The 26,670-nt window shown below is 40.9% G+C and overlaps 1 protein-coding gene across 1 annotated transcript in view; it reads right to left on the reverse strand.

Moving 5' to 3' along the window:
- Nucleotides 1-4,961: 4,961 nt before the first annotated feature.
- LOC125904194 (ectonucleotide pyrophosphatase/phosphodiesterase family member 2-like) overlaps nt 4,962-26,670 on the reverse strand; it is an 88,638-nt gene continuing 66,929 nt past the window's right edge. Inside the window, exon 25 of the mRNA XM_049601443.1 lies at nt 4,962-8,564. Coding sequence (XP_049457400.1) covers nt 8,394-8,564 — 171 coding nt within the window. The 3' untranslated portion in view covers nt 4,962-8,393. The remainder of the gene's footprint in view (nt 8,565-26,670) is intronic.

The following is a 26,670-nucleotide window of genomic DNA, read 5'->3' on the forward strand; positions in this document are numbered from 1 at the left end:
TGCCGTGCCTCCTGATGATGTTTCCAAGTGGCAGCATGTGAAGATTTAAAAGTGTTGGACCTCAAATTGAACCTTGGGGGACCCCACAATTCATTTTATAGCTTTTTGATGAACTTTCATCCATTGTTACATGAAATTCTCCTTCGGAGAGTTAAGATTTAAACCAGTTAAAAACAGTACCAGAGAGGCCAACCAGACTGTGAAGTCTAGCTAAAAGAACCAAATTCTGGGGTGTTAAAATTCATTGGCTGGGATTGACTTAAATTAGATCTAAAAGTTTTTATTTTGCCACTGAAGTGGACTGCAAATTCTTCACATTTTAAGTTGCTTGACATGCTGCTAGACTTTGTAAAAACTGAGGTAATTAAACAATCTTTTTTTATTATTATTATTGTTGTGGTTGTCAGTGATTAATTGAGAGAATTGTGCCTGTCTTGCATTTTTAACTGCTTTTTTGTAGATGGTGAGTTGATTTGGGAATTTTTTTTAATTGATCGTTCTTTCTCCATCTTCCTTCTGCTTTCTGACAGTTTCTCTTTAATTGTTTAATTTCTTTGTTTCTCCATGGGGGTGTTGGATTAGTGGCAGTGTTTTTCAGTTGTTGTGTGGCCGCTTTAGCCAGAGTTGATCCAAGTTCACTGTTATCACTGTTTACAATAAAATCATAAGACAGTGTGAGTGTCACTTAAAAGCTCAATAAAATTTGCAGCCATTTCAGCAGTAAGATAGCGTTTCTTTAAAGTGTGTTCTGTAATATACTCTTGTATAAAACCATTCCTGATCACAGAAATGATCAGAAATGCCGACATCCACAACTGAAGAAATATTTGCAGAGAGGCCATGGGTAATTACTAGGTCTAAGGTGGGGCCTTTGTTGGCTGTGTAACATGTTGGATAAAATTCATACAGTTAAGAACATTTAAAAATTCTAATGCACATGCATACTAAAATCACCTAAAATAATAAGTTTGTTGTGGTTGGTGTGGATGATTGACAGCATTTCTGAAAAGTCTGAGATAAAAAAGAGGAGCATCGTTTGGGTGGCCTGTAAACACACATACACAGTATATGAGGACTGTTAAGAACAAAGGGGTGGTATTCAAAATAAGTATATTCATCAAAGTTAGTTTGTTTAAGACCAAGTGACGCTGAGAGTATGGATGCTGTACCCCCACACTTTTTACCTGTCCTGGATGAATAGGAAAAACTGTAGTTGTGTGGTGAGGCTTCAGTGAGTGTAGCCGGTCCATCTGTGTTAAGCCGGGTCTCAGTTAAAAACATACAGTCAAGGTTATTATCTAAAATCAAGTCATTAATAATAAAAATCTTGAATAAAAGCAATCTGACATTTATAAGCGCCATACTCAGGATCACTGGTACTGTTTTCTTGCGAGGTGGGTTAGCAGCTGGTGATAAGTGTGTGTACTGAGATCTGAGGTGGTTACTAAGGTTGACTCTCTGGATGCATAAAAGGTTGTTTAAGTTTACTCCACTGCGAGTCCACTGAGATTTTGAAAGAGGATGAGAATTTACCAGACTGAATTTCGAAAATGGTCTGTTAAGGTCAGTGGTCAGTGTTATGGTCAGTAAAACGCACTGGAATGGTGGCTATATTGCAGGGCAAATTTCTAAGCCCACAATTAATTGCTGGCCTATTACAAAGAGAAGTGTGACGACTGAAGAAGTTGTTAGAGGGCCCTGGCTCCACATGGTTAACGGAGAAGGAACATGTGGAACCAACTGGATTGGTGCTAGGAGCCTGGGAAAGTCAACAGTAGAGGGACTGGTCAGAAGGAGTGGATGCTGAGGAGACGTCATGGCTGTCTGGGACGTGGGGAGGGGGCGTGCCCAGGTTGGCAGCACAGTATATAATGTTTGAGGACAGTAATTTTGCCCCCAGCCAACTGGGGTGTATACCATCATCTTTAAACAGCTGTCAGCTCACACAGCGGATAACCAGCGCTGCCGTCCGTCAATACCCACCGGCTGCGTTTGCTGTGCGGTGCAGCTCTGCCGGAAGACATCTCGGTGCACTGCCGTGATTAATATCTCCTCGTCCATGGTGTTCACGGGGTGAAATGACGTCTAAAAACCTCTGACCTGTTGACTTCAGGCCTGTCTCTGCCCATTATGTAGTTTTTAAGGTGTAGTGCAGGGAAATATGATCCGCCGTGAACACTGTGTATTTTGTTTTGAAAATTAACCGGATGTTTTATTGTGTTTCTGTGCACGACTTCCTGCCCCGCACGATCTGCTCTGTGCTGAATTGCTGCGTTGTGCTCCGGCGCCTGGCAAAAATAGAAGTCCTGCGTATCTGTTGCGGAGGGCTCCGGACTGCTGGAGCTGTGACGGAGCCGAAACGCAGCACAGCCGCAGCCGGTGGAAACACACACATTGACTAGAATGGAATCCTATCAGCTCCGCTGCCATGCCGGAGCGGAGACGCAACCAACACGCATCTGGTGGAAATAGGCCGTAAGCAGTGCAGGTTGATGACAACCAGGTGTGCAAGGACAACAGCCTTGAGAAACGCCCAACACCGCAACACTGCAAATTGATTTTTTTTCCCTTCAACAATAAACACACATGGTTGGGTTTAGGCAACAAAAACATGTAAGGTTTAGGAAAAAAGAACAGGGTTTGGCTTTAGAATCTTACAGGACATGAACATTGCTGTCTTGGGTGAAAGTTGGTGTTTGTTGGACCCATCCACCACCCCTCCTGCCCACTCTAGTCAGACTTTTGTCACCTTAACTTTTGTCGGTGCTCTGCAGCATTGGGGGAAACGCAGCGGGACAAGAACCAAAGGCAGCAAAACTCCAAGTAGGGCGGGTTGAAGGGGTGATGGATGGGTTGGATTGAGATCTGGTGACTATGGAGGCCACTGGAGTACAGTGAACTCATTGTCATGTTGAAGAAACCAGTTTGAGATGATTTGAGCTTTGTGACATGGTGCGTTATCCTGCTGGAAGTAGCCATCAGAAGATGGGTACACTGTGGTCGTAAAGGGATGGACACGATCAGCAGCAATACTCAGGTAGGCTGTGGTGTTTAAACAATGCTCAGTTGGTACTAAGGGGCCCCAAGTGTGCCAAGAAAATATCCCCCACACCATTACACCACCACCACCAGCCTGAACCGCTGATACAAGGCAGGATGGATCCATGCTTTCATGTTGTTTATGCCAAATTCTGACCCTACCATCTGAATGTCGCAGCAGAAATCCAGACTCATCAGACCAGGCAACATTTTCCCAATCCTCTATTGTCTCTATTGGTGAGCCCCTGTGAACTGTAGCCTTAGTTTCCTGCTCTTAGCTGACAGGAGTGGCACCTGGTGTGGTCTTCTGCTGCTGTAGCCCATCTGCTTCAAGGTTCGACATGATGTTCATTCAGAGATGGTCTTCTGCATACCTTGGTTGTAACGAGTGGTTATTTGAGTTACGTTTTATCGTCTTGAACCAGTCTGGCCATTCTCCTCTGACCTCTGGCATCAACAAGGCATTTTGGCCTAGAGAACTGCTGCTCACTGAACCCTAGAGATGGTTGTGTGTGAAAATCCCAGAAGATCAGCAGTTTCTGAAATATTCAGACCAGCTGGTCTGGCAACAACAACCACACCACGTTAAAAGTCACTCAAGTCATCTTTCTTCCCATTCTAATACTCGGTTTAAACTTCAGGAGGTCGTCTTGACCATGTCTATATGCCTAAATGCATTGAGTTGCTGCCACATGACTGGCTGACTAGCTATTTGCGTTAACAAGCAGTTGGTGTACCCAGTGAGTGTGTGTGTGTACATATATATATATATATATATATATATATATATATATATATGTATATGTATATATATATATATATACATATACATATATATACACATATTTATTTATTTATTTCTCTCAGTAATTTTCCTGTAATCAGCCACATCTCACAGCAGCTGTAATTTGGTTGGTGTAGATGCTGAGCTAAATGAAGAACACGTCAGTTCCAGTCAAGTTTTCCGATTCTCCACAACTTTTATTTGAAAGACTACAGGAATAAACATGGTCTCGTCTACATTCTAGCAAGCTCTTAAGTAATTTTATTGATTATTTTCTCTGTTCTACTAATTACCTTGATAGGTAGCTATGTTAACTCATCAGTGTAACATCACTAAAGTAAATAGCAAACATAAAAAAATACAGGTTCTGACTGCTTTTATCTGTGTAGAGTTAAGCTTGTGAATGCAGGAATAAAGAGATGAGGTGACCGTGATAACAAACTGAAAATGACACCAGTGTTGTTGGAATACTGATACTGAGTTAAAAAAAAAAACAACCTTTAGTTGTACAGCCTTGTTGTTAGATTAGTAGTTTTATTTGTCTTAATGCATGTTGCAAAGACACTGAGAGCCAATTCTGCAGGGCACAGCTGGATGTGAAATATTAATTTGACTGTCCAATATAACATCCTTTATACTACTTTATTGTATAGTTCTGTGTTTGACCTACCAGACTTACTGCAGTTGGGCATGTTACACAGATTTAAACAGCAAAAGATGATGGAAATTTTAGGAATGCTAACCATCAATTTGGATTTAAAATAATTAATTTAAATAGTGGAATCAGTTTTGTCACCTCCTTGAATATAAACCATTGCATCAGTGATCTATTTCTATCGTACTAAAGTAAACAGGGACAGATCTCTTACACTGGATTAAAACTGTAACACTAGGTGCTGTTATTATTATGATGCTACGTAATAAATATGACAAACTGCATAAAAATATACACCTAGATGATCAGCTGAGACAGAAGGAGGGAGATGAGATGAGAGGGAGGAGGACAACAGAGAGAAAATTGCTGCAGTTGGTGTGTGTGTGTGTTTTATGCAACCCACATGCCAGAATAAAAATTACCACTGCATGTTTCTGCAACCATGGTTATGTAACGTTTGTACATTATTATGCGGCACACATGTTGAAACTTTTTTTTTTTTTTAACAACACTGTGGTTTAAGCTCAGTTCAAAACAAAGATTAACGACAAGACGTGTTGAAACTTCTTGCAGTGCTCTCATTTGTGATGTAATAAAAATCTGTCAGGTTACACCAATGAGACAGATGAGACGGCGTATCACGTCCATAGCAATGACTCTCTGTACTTCTGCTTTAACTTCCAGCTTTTCAGAATGAGGATCGTGATAGTGAGATAATGGCTACAGTTGCATTTCTAGTTGGGATGAAACAGTTAAAACATTAAACAACCTGAGCTTCAGATAGACCATATTCATAGTAAACAGCACTTATTATCAGTCAGTGAGTTTGTGTGTGACATATGCACATACAGCGAGCAGTAGCAACCCACCATCCAACACTGGGGGTGTAACGATCCATCAATCTGGACTGATATATCGATTAAATGATCAATGATCCAATGTCATAGATGCAAAGTGAACACATTGATCCAGTGTCATCTTTAAAATCGGCTTTTATTTTGAAAGTCTGTGTCACCGTCAAACAGCGGCAGGCAGACGACTAGCGGCCAGACGACAAGCAGCCGAGAGAAAGACTATGAGGATGACACTTACTTACTCGTAAATAGACAGACAGAGCACATGCTGTATGTAAACAATGCCACTATGAGATAAAACACAATGTAACGTTACCAGCCTGGATGGCCATCTCACTCCACTAACTTCTTACTACAACAACATTAACTGCTCTGTGTCAACAATGTTAGGCTGAAAAAACGTGCATGCAGGCTGAAATTCAACCGAGCTGTTCTGTCAGGAGATACAGAGACTTAAACCAACTGTAAGTAAGAGAAATAATAACGTTTTGTGTAATTTGCTAAGCTATGGGTAGAGGAAGAAGTCTGTTAGCTGCTAGGCTAATTTATGCAGTATAAACATGCTTAAGCTAATAATGAGTGACTAGCAAATAACAATTTTTCTGTCTATGAATCTTTACAGTTATTACTGGGCTGAATGGTGCTGTTGTTAATCCATGTTTTATGGCTTTTGGAAAAAGTTTGCCTTCAGGGATTTAAGACAGATAGACCTGAAGTTTCAAGAAACAGATGATGGTTAAAATGAAAAGATTTCTTCCAGAAAGATCTTTCTGGCAGAAAGCCCTGAAGGTTAACTTACCCCATGCGCTGTTTTATGTGTTAGTGGAGTCAGATTAAAGTAAACTTTACTGCACTTAAACAGTTACAGTTATTTACAATATTTATGTGTCATTTGTGGCCAAAAGAAAAAAAGAAATGGGTGGCAGCTTCTTCTGTAACAGACGGTGTTAAATGGGCATGTAATATAGTCGCATATCGATCGCAGCAAAAATCATAGCATTTTCCAAAGAATCAATATCATATCAAATCGTGATGAAACTTGTGGTTTACACCCCGATCCGACACCATGAGGACACAGACTGACAGCTGTGCCAGCAGCTGTGGGGATGTAAATGGGACTGTCTGCCACAGCAAGCAAACCCATTGCCTGCTGACAGGTTGACTTGACCAACTGAATTCTCTACAAGCTGAGTGGCTGTTGAAACAGGTGTGTCTCACGTTCTAAATCAAGCTGCTGGCGGCTTGACAAGCTAAGTCACAGGTGACACCATCAGATGGCCTGAGATAGTTCACACCACTGCAACTTCTCTCTGCAACGTTCTAAAACAGTTTTGTCTTGTCACGAATCTTTGGTCTGAACTGGGCCTGATGTTTGGTTAGGTTTAGGTCCAAAAACTTTTAGTTATGATTAGGTTAAGATCATGTTTTGGCTTAAAATTCTTGCTTTTCGTGGCCAATTTCTTGCTAAATAACCAGTTTTATTGTTTGTTGGTCTCAAACAGTGGTCTGCTGCTGTCTTTCCAATGTGACATCCCCTCCACCTCCTGCTGACCATGTCACCTCATATGCTTTGTCACTTTAGAAATGTTTATATGATAAGAAACATATATGTAAGATATTCCTGGTCTGCAGAAACGTACAATGCCAACATTTTCTTCTGGAGACTGGGCTGGTTTTATGTTCATGTGTGCACCGGGGTTAGAAATATACTGCTGTTTCTTTTCGTTTTGTATTTTAACCGTCACTTATGTCCTTTTCAGGGAAAAGCTATTGAACTTGTATGATCGCAAATAAACCTTCCATTTGCACCATTTACTTTTGATTTGTTGCTGCTGGAAACTGTCAGCAGGCCACAAGAACAGAAGGGAGCTGTTACCCATGTTTGTGATATTGATGCAGTGGTTTGTTTTTACATAAAACACGCTGATCACTGAGCATCTGTGGTTACCCATATGAAATGTAATGTGTTTGTGTGAGACCAGTTTTAGTAATCATGAGATAATTATTGTCAACGAGGTGAACCACATGGACGGCTTGATTTATTTATTTTTCTTACATGTTTAATGGCATAAACTTTAGGATCTGTTGAAGGGCTCTGAATATGTTCTGACCCTGGTGTACACATGTCGAGTCCTGTTTGTTTGCATGAGCATCTGATACATGTTTATATGTATACTGCCTGTTGTTTTAAAGAAAGAGTCTGACATTTTGGGTGAAACAAACAAGATGTAACATGTTAATTAGTGAGCTTCAGAGGAGCTGGTTGCCAGATTTTGGTAGCTTTGGACAGAGCCTGGCTAGATGTTTCCCCCTGTTTCCAGCCTTTATGCTAAGCTAGGCTAACCTACTGCTGACAGTGGTGACAGTCTATAACTCTTAGCCAGAAAGAGAACAAGTGTATTTCCCAAAATGTTAAACTATTCCTTGACAGAACCATACCCACATTTTTGCAAACCAAGCTGTAGACTTTCACATTTTTAAATGTATTTTTGTAACATTTATGGTGGGCATTGGCTCCTACTTATTTCCATACTGTATGAAGACGTAATCAAAGTTAAAGTTTAAGTGCAGTTTGCTGAGAGAAGTCGTCCTTTATGAGTAAGAAAAGACACAATACATTTTGTTTTAAAATCTACAGCACTTAATGGATAGGCAGAAGGAATATAAAGTATGCATTGTTTGTAGTTATGGAGCTAAAACCCCAAAATGGTCCTTTATGTGTGCATGAGAATGTACTGTATTAGCTCTATTTATGAAATGTGTAGTGGCAGCTGTCAAGAAAGTCCCCCATCCTGCATCATTCCTGTGCTAGCTTATTTCTTCTCAGATTTTTTTGTATAGTATTGAATATTCCTGTTGTAATCTTCCAAACTTTAACTTTCCAAACCATTCTTTTAATCTTCTCAATTTTCAAAAATGTGTTTCCTTTTCTGAGCACTTCTTAGGCAGTTCCTCAGGAGTGGAACGATGATGCGCCAGCTGTCCAGCGAACATGCAGTGAAAATGCAGGACTTCTACAAAGGGCTACATCCTGTATATGTGTGTCTGTTTCTCTGGGTGTCTAGTCATCACCCTCAAAGGTTTGCAGGTAGGTTTTTAGGCTGAGGGTGCTGGTGTAGGTGAGGTTGGTAGATCGGTAGAGGTCCAGGCCCGTCAGGATCTCCACATCTCGGACTCGGGCTGTATGGTGCTTCAGCAGTTCTTCAACCCACTGTGACTCATCCTCCACACTCTGCAGAGACACAAACACAAAGTGGTTATTCACTGTCAAAACAGTCCTCATCTTTTCCATTTAAAGCTCATGTTTCATTTCGTCTTTTCAGTTTTCTAGATTCCAGTCCAGGTCACCGTTCCTCAGAGGGAGATTGTCTTGTTTATGTGTTTATGTGTGCAAATGAACTGCATCCTCCTACTCTGCACCAATAGCATGGAACAATCTTCAAAAAGATCTAAAATTAGAAACACTTGTATCCATTGATGAATTAGGACATCAGAAAGAATGTGATGATAGAGACGTGCTTGTTTTTCATAAGAGGCCACTATGTTTGAATCGTTTTATATAAAAGAGATTTTCAATCTCAATGGGACTTCCTGGTTAAATAAAATTTAAATAAAATAAATAAACAGCTGAAATCAAAATTTACATAGAGGTATCATTTTGTTTCTGCTGTTCTACGAAATCATTTAACAAAACATTGCTGCAAAAGAGCATATGCAACCTACCATTTAAAAATAAAGGATTCAGAAATAAAGAAAATGTGAAATAGAAGAAGCATCAAATTCTCACATTGGATTTTTGCATCTTTGCTTGATCAATGACTTTCGATTCATGGGTTTTAAGTTCAAATTAATGCTGACTGATTTCTTTGTCCATCAGCACCACAGTCTGTGAAACTGCACATCCTCTTTGCTGTATTTCTCACACACAGTGGTGGAGCAGGCACAAGTTTTGATATGCAAACTTATGCATATGCACTCACCTCCAAAGTGATTGAGATTTATAAACAGAAACATGCATTTGTCCAGCTTTATAAAGCTGACAAAAAATAATGCATGGGCACATTTCTGTCTTTGTGCATAGACACAGTTTTTGCCATGAATCTTCACAGAGTTTCATGCATCTGGCCCTGGCTGTTCCTCCCAGACTCTTCTACCTGCCGTTGCTTGTCTGAGATAAAAGATTCCTATGATAGGTAGGGCTACTGGTTTGACAAAGAAAAAAATCTTATACACACCCCTGCAGGTTTGACAGTGACTGACAGAAGTGTGATTGTGATATAGAGGTAACTGAAGGTCTGTTTATCTGCACACTGCATGACTGCATACTACATATGGCTCACACAGTGTTTACCCTTCCAAAATTGTATGCAACTATCATCAGGCTGTGGCTGTGGCTGTGGCTCTGGCTGAACAAGTACATGGATGTGTTCCTTCATACCAGACTAGATGCATTTTTTTTTCTTTGCCCTTACTCCTCAGAAAGCCTGAGTCCAGGCACACAACAACAACAACAACAACAACTACAAAAAATTACCAAAGAAAACCAAACTCTTTTCCGTGCCATTTGATGACAGTTTAATATCACCAGAGTCTAAATATACTGTACCTCTTTTTGGCCATGGTTAAAAGAAGACAAAAGCTTGTTGGTGCAAAGATCCTGTCTGTCTCTGGGATAATTTGTCATAATCAAAACAACACTTTTTATTACTCAAATAATCCTTACTTGTAGTTTCTGCTTCTCTACCTTTATTGCTCTTTTATTTCCTTCAAACATGGAGGAAAATGGGTGACTGAGGAAAGAAAATATTGGTCATCTCCTTTATTTTTCCATCTTTTATTAGATTCTTTCATCCATCAAAAGTGGAAACTATTGGCAATTGAAAAAAGTTGCATATGTGCTGCATTTGGTCTGCGCAGATCTCATGACTTTCAAACTAAGGTTTATTGTTATTGGGCTGCATTGCTGTATGTCCCTTGAAAATGATTTGATTATCACAGATTGCCTACTTCAGTTGCCTCCATACTTCTGAATAAACCTTCAATCAAACTGTTTGTTTATTCTTATTATCTGTGGCATCAGTGCTCAGAGCTTTTCTAAATATTTATTTGATCTGATGATTAGCTCTGGGATCAATTTTCGGTTCTGAGAACCCAATGAATCCAAATACTGAGGAACTACAAAATGTTCTGGAGTAAGCAGTAAACCATCTGGTAGCCTATAACTTTCATGGTTGTTGCCACTGCCATTACACTCAGCTGTCACATAAAGTTTGTAAAAATATACAATGTCAAAGCATAGTTCCGGCAATATTCTACATTTTTCTTTATGTCAACAATCTCATGCAAAGAGCCAAACCAACAGTGAATGTATCTACTAACAAGTGTGTGTATCTACAGCATGGTATATCTTCTTCCTCTGTGCTATATAGCTCCATTGTTGTTAATAACACATCAGTGAGCCACACTGTGTCATTGGGTGACATGTTCCTTCATTACCATAAACACACACTGTGGTTTATTTTGACTTAGTCCCACACACACTGTCCTGCAGTAAATACTCACTAAAACAACATATGTGGATTAATTCAACACTAAAAATAGTCCCCAATAAATGCACTATTTCCCCTTTTTTAAATAAAAACTACAGTGAGAGTACAGTTGCAGCCACTTCACATTTCCGTTTGGCCCGTGGTATAGCCCTGACCGATCCGTGACAGGTCCCTGTCGTCACCTGGCCAGGCTCGTAGCTCTAATGAGATCCCCTGCGATGACGTAGAGAATACAGGGCCGACTGGTAACTCCCCCAAGTTTAATTTGTAGAAACCAGTTGCAATGGTCTGTCTATCCACCAGGAGGAACAGTGAGTGTGGAAGCTGAAGCGGTTTACTGCGTGTAATTGGAGACAACTTCACACAGAGCAATTAATGATTATCAGGCTACCATATCATAGGTCAGAAATATTGTGCTTCAGCGTTTTGTTATTCAAAAGAATTGCATGGAAATTAAACTACCGAGCAATAGCACAGCAAGACCAAAACTGTGTTTGAATCATTAGTCTTGGTGGCTGAGTTTATCTGCAGTGGTAATGATAATAATGTCATATAGTAATAAATATAGTAATATAGTATATGTTTCCTTAAGACAGATGAATTATGACCACCTTCACAAGCAACTGCCACAACACAGTTGGGGGCTGGCTCTGTGCCAGATTTCTTCCAGAAAAATGACTTAGAATAGAACCTATTCCCCTGAAGGGAGTTACTTTCCCAGTATTCACCGGCTCATTATACATTATCCCTTACTTAAATACTACTGGGTGGCTTATTGTAGAGAGAGAGAGAGAGAGACTAGGTACTAAAGGTCAGTTCCGAAGCCTTTTGGGCTCAGTTCTTGGTTTGGAACCACCAACTCACATGGTCTACTTGGATGTCATCTTTGAACAAAGAAACCTTCTTGCATTGGACTTCTGGTTTTTCTTCAGAATGCTCTGAACTTTCTTTGATTTTATTGGAAGCAAGTTTTACTGAATTTTGACCAACACCACAGACTATTTTTTTGTTCGAGGGCAACAAATAAATCCACAACATGTGCTCTCTCCATCTTAGGCATCTTAGTGCTCTCTCCGCTTCGCATCGGGGTTCTATTCCCCTGAAGGGAGTTATTTTCCCAGTATTCACCGGCTCATTATACATTATCCCTTACGGATAATTACTGCTGGGTGGCTTATTGTAACCTGTAATAATATAACCTAGCAACAAATTTAGATTATTATGATTAGGGGTGGGGGAAATTTCCGATTCTTAGATGCATCGCGATTCGGATGTGGACGAATCTGAATCGATTCACAAACGTCCAAATTTCAATTAATTAGAGTAATACAGAAGGTTCTAAATGATGCAGAACTAAGAAGCGCGGTACGCATCATCTCCGGGACACTTTGGGATGCGCACCTGGAGCGGACACGCCGACACGCGCACAGAGGAAAACAAACATGGCTGACCGCCACCCACCTCGCCGTGAGATCTGAACAGCTCCTTCTAATTTAAAAGCAGACGTGTGGAAATACTTCGGCTTCTACAACGTTGACGGTGGAAGCGAACTGGACAAGAGCCACGTTATATGTAAGCTGTGTCGTGACGGAGGAGTCAGGGAGACGGCAGGCTGTTGTTACTGCGGCTACTAGTGGCGCTACCGGCCAGAGAACAATCGAGGAAGCAATTAGAAAGCTGCCACCCTCATCGGAAAAGGCCAAGCGAATTATGAAGGCCATCGCGGCATTTATTGCCAAGGATTTGCGTCCTTATTCCGTCGTGGAAAATCAGGGATTTCGAGCACTGCTGCATACACTGGAGCCCAGATACACCATCCCATCCCAATGCTATTTCACCGACACGGCCATCCCAACACTCTACCATCAAACCAAAACAGAAGTCATGGCCTCGCTGTTGAAGGCAGGTAGGAACGCAGTTACATGTGATGCGTGGACGTCTGTCGCCACCGAATCATTTGTTACTCTAAGTTAACTGCGCATTTTATCTTGTGATTTAAGATACCTGTTGTTACCTTTGGTTCCGTACAACGAAGTTGTAACTTTCCAGTTTGCACGTATTTCCGTTTATATGTTTAATAAAATATAATGGAAATGAATTCAACTGTTTCTTATTACAAATGCACTGTTTTTAAAAATTGCAAGTGTTGAATGCTTATTCAGTGAGACAAAAAGAAATGTGTGTTGTGAAAAAGTGCATCAATATACATAAATTAAAGATGCATCAATAACCGTTTTATAATCAAATCGTAGCCCCTGAATCGTAATCGTTATCTAATCGTGAGGTGCCCAAAGATTCCCACCCCTACTTATGACTGGTTAAAAACTTTAAACTTTAGAAAGTGAGCAAGAGAGACAGAGAGAGAGAGAGAGAGAGAGAGACAGAGAGACAGAGAGAGACTAGGTACTAAAGGTCAGTTCCCAAGCCTTTTGGGCTCAGTTCTTGGTTTGGAACCACCAACTCACATGGTCTACTTGGATGCCATCTTTGAACAAAGAAACCTTCTTGCATTGGACTTCTGATCTGGTTTTTCTTCAGAGTGCTCTGAACTTTCTTTGATTTTATTGGAAACAAGTTTTACTGAATTTTGACCAACACCACAGACTATTTTTTTGTTCAAGGGCAACAAATAAATCCACAACATGTGCTCTCTCCATCTTAGGCTTTCCACATAGGCGCACAGAAGGGGGGAGAGGTGTGCTCTCTCCACTTTATGCTTTCCACTTAGGCAAGTGGAAGAGGGTTTCTGTGTAGGCCCGAGGAAAGGCAGAGGGGCCCCAGAACAGAGCCATACTGCCAAATATAGTACTGCAAATGGAAATATATTTTTCTTTGACAAAAGTGTTCCTGACTGAACTTGTATTTTACTGCACAAGTTGTATGAGAATTTGTAAATGTTCGTTTTGATATACTGTAGTTTTGTCGTTAAACATGGTCCCCAATCAATTAATAAATCAATGTGCTCACAGTTTTCCATGGAGGTATGCAAGGAAAATAAAGTTTTCTTCACAAATTACTACAGGGTCTAAGGAACTAAATAATTTACGCCCCATAGCTTTAACCTCTGTACTGGCTAAGTGCATGGAGAGAGTTGTTTGTAACCATCTCACCTCATCAATAGCACAACAACTGGACCCATTACAGTTCGCTTATAAAGCCCGCAGAGAGACTGAGGACGTCACCTTCAAAAGGCTAATACCTATGCAAGGATTTTATTTGTTGATTTTACTGCAGCTTTCAATACAATGCAAGTTAATGTACTTCTGCAATGGCTCCTGGACCTTGGGGTAAACGGGGGCCTTGTGCACTGGGTCAAAGACTTTATAACTGACCGCCCACAAAAAGTATGTGTCAAAAAGATGCTCTCTGATGAGATTGCTCTTAACAGCTGCATTTTGCCTCCATTACTCTTTTCTGTGTACATTAATGAAATGATACGAGGCCTCCATAACAGCATGTTTAGGCTAATTAAATATGGCGATGACATGGCTTTAGTGGGGCTTTTCTAACAAAAATGATGATGTCTCTGATTACTTTGCACAGGTCTCTAAGTTCCAGCAGTGGTGTGTCGGGCTCATTGCTAATTAATATTGGCAAGACAAAGGAGCTGATTTTAAATCATGCAGACCCACTCCCTCTGATGCTGTGCAATCAGACTGTGGAAACTGTCAACTGTTTTAAGTATTTGGGAACACTCATAGATGACAAACTGAGTTTTACTGATAATACTGACTTCATCTATAAAAAGCCTAGTCAGAGAATGTATGTTATGTAAGTCTTGCTGGCAAGTTTATGTTTTTATGTAATTGGGTGAGACATCATTGCTTCAAATGTACCAGAAACACTGATATGCGCAGCACAACCTCCTTCATCTCTCTCTGAGTCTGTCTTTTATTCTCCCTCTGTCTCTCTCCCTCTCTCTGTTGATGTAGAGCCAAGTGTGTTGCAATGCCATATTCTCCAGCTTAAACTGGCTTCATCACTTCCAGCATCCCCCTTCAAAACAACCTGTGTACTCCTGGTAAACATGAGAAGGGTCAACAAGGGAACAATGTGCAGAAAAAAGAATTTAAACAGTTCCTGGAAATTCCCACTTCGATATCCTCAAATGAGGTTCAGTTCAAATACAAGCACATTTCTTCACTGTCCATGATTTCCTAAAAAACTACTGTAGTTTGTCATCTGCCAGCAGTGGTTTGTGGCATCAGTTAACTGTGGGTTCTACAAACAATGACTTATTCATTTAGTGGCACTTTAACCACATCATTTATATCTTATTCATCTGCTACACATCATCACTTCCTTGAACTGAAATGACAGTTAATGCAGTATTCTGACTGTGTGCAGTGTTCCTCACTGTGACTGAGGATCCTGTATGATTTTAGCATTGACCACTATCATTAACCATGGTAGTGCTTACCTACTGCGCAGTGCAGCTGTTTTTCATATATTTACTAAAATAGAAATGGAAAATGCGCACTTTGAAAGTTCTCAACAGAATAAGACAAAGAGCGCAGTCCATAAAGTGCCATTTTGTCAAAAAGTAGCTGTAGTAGAACATGGTGGCATCATTCATTTCTGCAAACCATGAATATGATAGATTTTTATGTTTCATATGCATCATATCAAGTTTCCAAAGTGACGTAGTATATAAGCTGACTTTGTCATCTGGAGGTGGAGGGGATGGTGGATGGTATGACACCTAGGCGAGATGTTTGCCATGCTACAGACCATTATTTGAGACCAACAACCTTTAGAGATTTAGCGAATCATCGCTGTGCTTCCAACAGCTTTTTAGTCGCCAAACTTGGGTGTTTTTTAACGTCCAGTTGCTGTTTTTTCAGCAGGGATGAAGCAGTTGTTTTTTTACTGAAACATCACTGCGATTCCAGTGGGGACTGTGCCACTAAAACAGGTTATTTGACCCAAAACATAATCTTTTCCTAATCATACCTAAGTGGTTTTTAAAAAATGCCCCCTGAAAACAGGGGATTTTTTATGTTTTTATTCAAGAGCAGCAGTAGAGAAATGATGGAAAGTCAGAAGGACAGCTCCCCAGCTGGACTTCACTCAGGGATGTTTCAGTTTATGAAACACAAAAGCTACTCTATGGGCTTGATTTTCCTCAGGAAGCTTGCTCAATCAGCCTCTTTGGATGCAAAATCTGATAGACATGATGACGCAAGGATGTCCTCAGACAGGTGTACACAGGTGCAATCAGATCCTTCCCTCTAGCCGTTGAACACATTCATTTCACATACACAATAAAAATGACCTTAGTCATGCAGCTGAAGGCACTACACCACCCACTATCAACCTTTGGACTGATTTTCCAGGATGATAAGGCTGATCTTCAGACAGTTAAGAGGAGTGAAGTGAGAGCAACAAAGCATTTCACATACAGGTACCAGGTAACTCCCACTACACTGAAACCTTTCATCAAGGAATTCTACAAGAAGAACACAGAGTGCTTAAAAAAAAACAAAACAGTAACTACCAGCTGTTATGCTACACTGCTCTGTGCTCACAGTTTGGCTTATTTTGGAATGGTTACAAAAAGCCAGTATTTAGTGTTGATGAGAATGCAAACTGTGATGCCAAATTGAGACAGCACATCAGGCCTTCCTTAATGCTTTGTGTTGCTGTAACATTGTTGCACTAACTCTGGCTTCAGCTAACATCTGTGCAACTGGTACAGGTGAGTGAGCAGCTCGGAAGATCAGTGGTTCAATCCCTGGCTCTTCCAGTCTGCATGTCAAAGCATCCTTGAGCAAGATACTGAGCCCCAAATTGCTCCCGATGGCTGTTCCATCAGTGTGTGAATGTGTTAAAAACTGAGTAACAGGTGGCACCTTGTAGTGTAGCCTCTGCCACCAGTGTGTAAATGTCTTGTAATGGGTGAATGAGTCTCAAAAAGTCTCAAAAGCACTTTGAGTGGTCGAAAGAGTAAAAAGGTGTTCAACAAGTGTCAAGTTATCATTTACCATTACCATTTTATTTGTCCCACCACCAGGACTGCATTACCAGCGGTAATTGCAAATGAGTGGCACTATTAGCGAGCTTCCACCCCACCCGGCTGGAGTGCAGTGCAGAGAGGCCAAGGCTAACATTAGCTCACCAGTAAAAGCTGGAGAATGGGCGATGGACACTATGTTTCTGCATGATGGCAGATAAGGCGGCTATCCAGCTGTCTTGTCAGCAAAGTTGACAGAAAATAAAAGAAAAGGCAAGACAGCATGAAACATTAAAATTTTACCACCTCTAAATGGATAGTGTCTTGAGATGAGGCTAAAGGTCACTGAGACAATGGACTGCCGGACAGAAAAGACAGGCCTCTTGTAATTTATGTCACTTTGCATCTTTTTCTCAATAATTAACTGGTTAGTTACTGGTTAACAGTTGTCTATCAAAAGCAAAATTAACTGAAACTAACATCCCTGTACCTAATCTTATTGTAGAACATCCAATAGTTGTTGAGCTATTTTAAGAAAACTCTAAATAATTAATCTACTGGTCGCATTAGATGGAAAGTCAGAGGATCACCAAACTTAATAGGGTTCATTATCTGGAAGCCATAAATGTGTGTACAACATTTTATGGTAATCCATCCAATATTAGTCATAACATTTCAATCTGGACCAAAGCGGTGGACTGACCAACTGGCTGTCTGTCACCTGAGGCTGAACTCTGAATTGCTGTGTGCTAAAACAATTGCTGGATAAAATGATTAATGCTAACCTGGGGCCAACTTTGTCAAAATAAGGCATAATGAAAATTCAAACAGTCACAGCTTTTGTCTTTTACCACACAGAAAGGAGAGGGGGGACTTTCCATCTGACTGCAGCCACTGGCATTAATATGTTACACTGAAATGAGTTTAGTTCCATTGAAAAAAGACAATATGTTCTTTGAGAAGACAAAACAAGAGAGGTAAAAACAAGGACAGTGAGTTCTCCCCTGGCCAAAAGGAAATCAGCAGGTTGGCTCTGAACTCAAACTGTCCTTACTAGATTATGACTACATATGTTTGTCCATGACCTTTTTCTTCCATGACTAAGACAAGTTGATAATGAGATGATGACGAGACGGAATCAACATCATCAAAAAAACCCACTTTAGTGTATGTTGGTACTTTTACGATATCTCATATTTTTCTGAGTCATTTCCTGATCATGTTCATTAGCAACACTGTTCGCCAAATATTTTCTGACAAATTACTTAATTTAGTGCTTAAAGTTAAAAATAAATAAGGTTGTGCTAAAATGAGAAGATGTTGTATGACTACAATAGAATCTGCAGGTCATACGTCATCATCCAAGATCGCACAGGCACTCTGTCATGCCCCTTCTTCTTGAGTGGCAAAACCACTAAGTCAATTTAATTATGACAACTAGTTGAAACTTAAACTAGTCAGCTTATTTTGTATTTTGCTTAAATTGAAGACCAATTAGATGCAAACTGTTCGAGGAGCAGAAATACAGTATGTCCTTTTACTGGTCACACTTGCAGCACACATAACATCGTATGGTTGTGTGAGTCACAGAAAAACAAGACATCAGCTTTTGTTTAGGGATTGTGTGGGATTGTTTCTTGAGTTTTCGGACCCTGCACAGCACTGTGAAAATTAAGCTTGTTTACCAAGTTTGTGTGAAATATGATTTCGATAACATCTACTGACCACACTAGGCTATTTAAAGGGAAACTTCGATTTTCAACCTGCTCTGTGTCATCACAGCGAACAGTATTTGACTTCCCTCATGCTGCCAGCGCCCAGAACTCCCAGTTTGTTTCTGGAAAAATTTGCTGGTTGATGGGCAGGGAAGGAAGCGCAGCAGCTGGCTTGCAATCTGCAGTACATAATGAACACGCTTGTGACCTGGAGTCACTTACTTAGGTTAAAGTTAACAATGACAAAGGCAGCAGTGATTCATTTTTGTCCAAACATTCCCAGCCTAGGATTTAAATGTCACATAGACAATTTAGGGTCAAAAGATAACCAGGAAAAAAGCCATTGCAACAGGGCTGTTTGCTTCCCTAACCAGTCAAGTTGCAGTTATAATTTATATCTGTCCAGACTCATACACAGCTTTGACAGTTAACAATGCTTCTAATGCAACTGTTGCTGCAAAGAAGCTACAAATTCTGAAACAAGGATGCTTCAAACACACTGTGCAGCACAGTAGATGTTTACAATCAGCATTTTCAAAGTGGACACTCAAGATAGTGTCACCAAGTCAGTATTTGACCAAATGTCTTCGCTTCTGTTTCTGAGTTATGGCGTTCAATAATGGCCAGAAAATTGTTTTTTTCAGAACATTATGATGTCACAGTGAAATTGACCTCACCTAGATATCATGTTTCCATCAAGAATGAGACCAACGCAAGGTCACAGCAACCTTTGACCACCAAATTCTAACCATGTTGTTGAGTCCAAGTGGACGTTTGTGCTACATTTGAAGAAATTCCTTCAAGACGTTCAATATTATTGAATATATTTTTAGATATATGTATGTATATCATATATAATCACCGAATTTAAGATGCCCTCTAAATTAAGAATGAACACATCTGTGCATCTCATCTGATCAACATGGAAAAACCTGTTTATTTTAGTTTAGTTTTGTTTTGTTTTAACTGGATTTACTTCTCCCAGCTGTAAACTGTACTTCATAATTTCCCCATTCAGGATGACAATGTCATAAATAAGTGTGAAAATTTTATGAGCCAGGAAATTTGAACAAATATTTTACTGTAATTTGGAATATTCATTTCCTCTACAATGGAAAAGAAAATTTCCAGGGCATGCATGTTTTGTTTTTGTTCTGTTTGGTAACAACCTTTTTATCAGTTGAAATCTCTTACAAACAGAAGTTCAGAGTGATATTTCAAATTGTTTTTCCAGAACCTGCAATTTGACACCCACACACAGTAACTGTCTTCACCCCTGCATGCCACCATGTAAGGGAAAAACATTCCAGGTTAAAAACAGTTTGCAGCTGGTGCAGTAATCTTTACAAGCAGACTGACAGACATGGAGGGCTGATTGTCGGGTTCCGTTTTAGCTGCAGGGTTTGAGTTGGCCTGTGTACTGAAGGATGTGTCAAGCTGTTCTGGAAGTACAGTTAAAGAAGGGGTACAATATAACCCCTTAATTAAAGTGCAGTCTTGAACAATTGATATGAAACAGTTACCTGTGGTTTAGAAAAAGCAGCTGTCTTTTATGTTACTTGATCTTGCAGACATCCTGCAACTAAAGCAAAACAGGATAATCTGCTCAAAATACAATAATACATTGCCATCAAGAGAAACTATGTCATCAGACAAAGAGTCTCTGAGTTGTTTGGGGCCAAGAACAATAACTTCAGTTTTGTCTCCATGTTGGGTTTCAGATGCTTTAATCAATCGCATTCTTACTTTCCATGTCCAGATACGACATAAAGGGTCTCACTGTTCAACTCTGGGTTTTCCTATCCAGCCATGAGCATGTTCATGTAGAAGAGGCGGGTGTGTCAATTACGAGCAACATCATCAGAACCGTGAATGAAGGAGACTGCTTCATATGGTATGAGATGAAATGGTACCGTAAGTGTTTGTGACTGCCAAACGATACAATGTCACTGGCTTTGGATGTAAAGATCGTATAGAAGATGCCGAGCTTTTATAAACGGAAATGTAGAAATATTAGGCTCGTTCGAGATGAACTGCGCCTTGCCTGAAAAGTAGACGAGAGCAGGCGGCCGCAGCGGGGGGCGGTGACAAAAAGCCGCGGTGAAGTCGGACAGTTTCATGACAGTTTCCAGCAGCCTTCAGTCCGTACAGGAAGTCACAGACACACTTACATCCTGTCTGGAATTATGTCAGTTCTTTAAAAAAGTGATCAGAATAAACTGTGTTTGACTGTAAGGTTCATATTTTTCAGAGGAAAAAAAATACAAGACAACAGCTTTCATTAAGGCTCAGTCAGATACAGTCAGGGCTTCACATCTAATGTTATTTTAAGAATTCTCACATCCCACTGACCACAAGTCTGTGTAATGTTAAATATTTCAATAATTAAAAGAGTCCAACATTAATATACAGTAGACTCTAGTTTATGATGAATGTATTTAGTCTCTGACAACTAAACTGTTTCTGTTCACAGAATAAACCTTCACATCAAACAAATACAATCTTAATCTCCAAAATTCAACAAAAATGAATAGTTTATCTAAAACGTCATCTTGTTGAGTCGACATCTAAACCAGTCAGCTGTTAGATCAGGTGAGAGCCAGGCATTGCAGTCTGTGGAGAGCAACTGCAGTGCCTGGCTCTAAAAACTGCAGCTGCCTCGCTCTCGCGGTTTTATCAGCGTCCACTTTTGTAATAGGTCAGAGCAAGTCGGGATGAAGTCCGACACAAAACTAACCGGCACGCATTGTGCGCCGATCACTGGTGATCGAATCTGTGCAGGCCTGGCTCATCTCGAACGAACCTACTGAAAATGCTATCCAAAAAGTCACTGCAAGCCGAGTCTTAAATTAGGTGTAGGTATCACTAGTTATGCAGTATTTGGGTCTATATGACCCGGAGGCCATAAGGGGGCGTTATAAAAATATGGTTTTCTTCCATGTAATTGCTTGAAAATGACATGTGGTGTATAACTATTCTATTTTTCAAATAAAATTGATGATTACTACTATTGCATTATGGGTATTTCACTAAATTTTGCAACACTCCTGGTATTCGCGGAACTATATGACCCGACCACCACTAGGTGGCGCTATTGGATTAACCCCCCCACCCCCCAGTTGACTTAAACTTCATTTAATAACCATCCGATGTGCCTCTCTGATGTACTTCACACACACAACACACACACATGACCTTAGCATGAATTTATCACATCTTTGATGTCCCAAGCACACACACTTTCTCACACCTTCAAAGCTGCAGGTTCATAAACATGTACTTACCACATCTTTCATGTGCCATTCCCTACATGGGTCAAGACAAAAACAATCACTCACACAGAGCTCATTAGTACAGCTTCCTTGGAGCACTTCACCATTTTGTTCTGAGACAGCAACATGAAGTGACGCTTCAGTGCAGCAGAGGCTCTTAAGCTCATTTTCAGCCCTCTTGAGGAGGAGGAGAGAGAGGAGAAAGCAGAAATGGAGGAAGAGGTGTCAGAGGAAGAGGATAACACAGAAAATGATCCTGATTATGCTTCCACTGGCCAGGAAGAATCCTCCGATGAGGAAGAAGAACCGGCTGAAGGGGAAAATCATTTTCAGTCCAAGGATGGCATGCTGTGGTCTTCCATCCCTCCCACTGATGTAGTGTTGCAGGGTATACTGGTACCAACGGTAGACCGCGATACTAAAACACTGCGGTCCATATGACACCATATTGTTGGAGTACCGTAGTACTACGGTGCCTCACGGCACCACTACTGTGGGATAAGTTCAAAATCCAATTGCAAGAGGGTGAGTGTCCACGCGCCATCCAATAATGGCGCACACTGGCCACCTGGCACTCAATATGCTGCTACAGTGATTTGTTTTCCACAGAGCTCTACGGGCGAGCATTTTACTCGCATTTGCGACTAAAAATAGTTTTGTGCGAGCAAAAGAAATCATTCAGGAGCACGCTGTGCAAGTATAGCTTTCAACCAGCAGCAGAAACTAAAGGCAAATCCTGCCGGTTATGGGTTGAACGGAGGTCACAGACAGGAATTCGGCGGAACACTATGGCCACCGCAAGATAAAGCGGTTTACCAGTGACCGAGAAGCCCGGCTCCAGGTCCAGTATTTTCCTCTTTGTTGGTGTCATGACTGCCCAGAAATACCTGAACAGCCAAGCCGTGGCGGCACACAGGTATGTGGCGTGTCAGAGGAGAAACGAGCCGTTCACATTTCTCTCTTCGTGGCAGGTAACGGCCCATAAACCTCACTGCAATCAAGAGACTGTTCTTAACTTGTCAGTGGAGGAGGGTGGCTGGTAGATTTTTGGTTGATTTTTATATTATTTATTTATTTTATTTTGATCCCCCCTATGTTCATCACTTATTGATGCTGTTTTTGAAGTATGAATAAGTCAATAAGTAATTTATTCCACTGAAACATCATTGATGTATTATAGAAAAGTGATTTATCTTTTTATAAATGACAAAAGGCACATCTGCCTCATTTTTGCTGTGGTATAGTGATACTACTCAGAACCATGATATTTTCACTGGTATCGTACCGTGGGTCCCAATTTTGGTACCGTGACAACACTACTGACAGGCGCCGCATATTGGGAGCTGACAAAGAGAGGAGCCCCCAGGGTCCCACCAGATATGCTGTGTCACGTGTAGAAGGGATACAGGCAGCCTTTGAACTGTTTCTGCCTGAAACAATTACCAGGTTAGTGCTGGACATGAGTAACAAGGAGGGCACGTGTGCACGTGTCTACGGCACAAAGTGGAGCAACATGGACCTCACAGATCTGAGGGGATATCTGGGCCTCTTGATTCTTGCCGGGGTGTACGGGTCCAACAAAGAGGCTGTGGAAAGTTTGTAGCATGCTCAGTATGGGAGGGCAATTTTTTGTGCCACCATGCCACTAAAGATGTTTCAAGTCATCTCCAGAGTCCTTCGCTTTGATGACCAGGAAACGAGACCAGCACGCCGTGCTGGAGACAAACTGGCTACCATTCGTGACCTGTGAGACCAGTGGGTGTGCTTGCTGCCCATGATGTACAATCCAGGCAAAGACGTGACAGTGGACGAGCGTCTGGTCCCCTTTAGAGGCTGCTGTCCATTCAAGCAATACATGCCGAGCAAGCCGGGAAAATACGGCATCAAAATCTGGGCAGCATGTGATGCAAAGACCAGCTACGCATACAACATGCAGGTTTACACCGGCAAACCCATTGATGGACGGCTGGAGAGAAATCAGGGCATGCATGTGGTGCTCCAGATGACCGAGGGTCTCCGGGGACACACCATCACATGTGATAATGTCTTTACTTTGTATGTCCTTGGCCAGGAGCTGCTGAAGAAAAAGCTCACCATGGTGGGAACAGTGAGATGCAACAAGCCAGAGCTTCCCCCTGCTTTGCTGGCAACAAGAGAGCGTGCTCACTTCTCCCCACTGTTTGCATTCACAGACACATGTGCTCTTGTGTCCTACTGCCCAAAAAAACAGAAAAGCTATCACCCTGATGAGCACGTTCCACAGAGACCCTGCTGGAATCGGGGGAAGTACTACAAGAGGAGGCTGTTCCTTGAGGAGCTTGGGCGAGAACTGGTCGTACCACTAATAAACCGACGGCAGCTTCCTCCCCGCACGCCAGCCTCTGCCTGCTTGGTTGCAGAAATCCAACAGGGTGCCTCAACTTCTGCAGCAGCCCCCCACCCCCCTCCCCCCCAGCTGCTTCTCTCAACCCATCACCCACCCAGGAGGAGGTGCAGTTTCTGCAAGACTGACACCAAAGTCAGCATCAGGTGCCACAAATGTAATGTATACATTTGTAAAATCCACAGCGTTGTGTCCTGCCACTCATACAAAAATGGCCATACATACCTCTCTCTCTCTCTCTCTCACTCTCTCTCTCTCTCTCTCTCTCACACACACACACACACACACACACACACACACACACACACACTTACTTACAGTTCTGTTTTTGTTCTGTTCTGAGTTGAGAGTTGAAGTTTGAAGTTGAGAGATTTTTGGCAATAAATGTTTTTGTAAATAAATTGTGTTTGGATCTGAAACTGAAACTTTGCTCTCTGTTGTTTGTGAATAAAATTGCATCAGTCAATTTTGACCTGAGAATATTTTGGCTAATACTTGACATATAGCAGTCTCTGATAATCCAAAATAATTAATGAGTTCTGTTTATTTTACTCAAAAACAAGGTATAATTTCATGTAAATGAGGTCTATTGACCATCAATTAAGTGTGTGGTATTTGTGGTAATGAGTTGGATTGAAGTTGGCTAAAAATGTGTAACAGAATTGGGTGATACTTCATACTTTATAACCAGTCAAACTTTGACATATACCACTCTGTAAAAACCATCACTTTATATTCAAACTCAGAATTCATAATTCAGAATTACTGATTATTTTTACTTAAAAAATAGGTATAATTTTATGTAAATGAGGTCTATGATATCATATATTCCAAGTGTAAATTTTGTTTTAATAAGCTGGAGTGAAGTTGACTAACAAGGTGAAACACAGAATTTGGTGATAATTTTATGCTACATGCTTTATATCAGTCAAACAAACTTGGGTCTATATGACCTGCAAAGATCAAAAGTGTTAGTATTGACTGCCATTCAAATATTTGAAATGGTTTCCAAAAGAAATTTTCACAAAACTTTGACATATACCACTCTGTAAAAATTCATCAATTTATATTCAAACTCAGAATTCATAATTCAGAATTACTGATTATTTTTACTGAACAATCAGGTATACTTTTCTGCAAATGAGGTCTATGACATCATATATTCCAAAAATAAGCGTAAAATTTGTTTTAATAAGTTGGAGTGAAGTTGACTAACAAGGGGAAACACAGAATTTGGTGATAATTTTATGCCACATGCTTTATATCAGTCAAACAAACTCGAAGACAGGATGAGGGCTAGACTATAAGTGACATTAGTATGGAGTATTTTTTGCTTTTTACTTAGATGACGATGAATATGTCACATAAAACACTTTAACGTAATGCCAGACTGTTTCTGTGAAGGTTGCAAAAGTGGCCCAGTTAATGACTGATGAGGTCAATTTGACCCAATTATTGCATTTCATTTTCTAACAAGATAGATAGCCTTTATTGTCCCATGGGGAAATTTGTTTTCACAATCTGTCACATTTGGATACACAAAACACCACCGACAAACACCATGCACAAACACCACCAAACATTGAACAACATATGAATACACACACCATGCACAAACACCACCAGACACTGAACAACTGACACATAGATCACACTCAGGAGGGCTGGGTCCATACAAGTTATTGGGGGAGGTTATTGAGTGCAGAGATGGCAGACGGGACAAAGCTTGTGTTGAAGTGTGCCCGTCTCCACCTCAGGGTCCTGTATCTGTGGGTGAAGTGTGGGTTGAGAGGGGTGATCCGAGTCATTAGTTATTGTTAGTGCGAGACGTGTAAAAGCTCGGTGGTTGAGCTCTGTGAGTGCGGTATTTTCCTGTTTCCCCAGTTCTTATTACACAGGTGTCTCATATTATTTTGAGTTGCAGTGATGAATCAGAGTGTAAAAACAGCAACACCATCTCTGCAGACTTAAATAAACTTTGCATTAGTTAAAATCCTCATAAAATCGTGTTTAGTGTTGTACATGATTTCTTTGTTTGTTAGAAGCTCTGTTTAAAAACAGTGGAAATAGAGCCCTGAAACAGTTAAATGATCTACTATTACTACTGACGTCAAACAATATAGACTTTCATTCATTCATTCATCTTCTAACCGCTTCATCCTCTTGAGGGTCGCGGGGGGCTGGAGCCTATCCCAGCTACATCGGGCGAGAGGCAGGGTACACCCTGGACAGGTCACCAGACTATCGCAGGGCTGACACATAGAGACAAACAACCATTCACGCTCACATTCACACCTACGGACAATTTAGAGTTATCAATTAACCTAGTCCCCAATCTGCATGTCTTTGGACTGTGGGGGGAAGCCGGAGTGCCCGGAGAGAACCCACGCTGACACGGGGAGAACATGCAAACTCCGCACAGAACAGCTCCCACGCCCGGGATCGAACCGGCAGCCCTCTTACTGT

The sequence above is a fragment of the Epinephelus fuscoguttatus genome, linkage group LG17, assembly GCF_011397635.1.
Source record: "Epinephelus fuscoguttatus linkage group LG17, E.fuscoguttatus.final_Chr_v1".
Lineage (NCBI taxonomy): Eukaryota > Metazoa > Chordata > Actinopteri > Perciformes > Serranidae > Epinephelus > Epinephelus fuscoguttatus.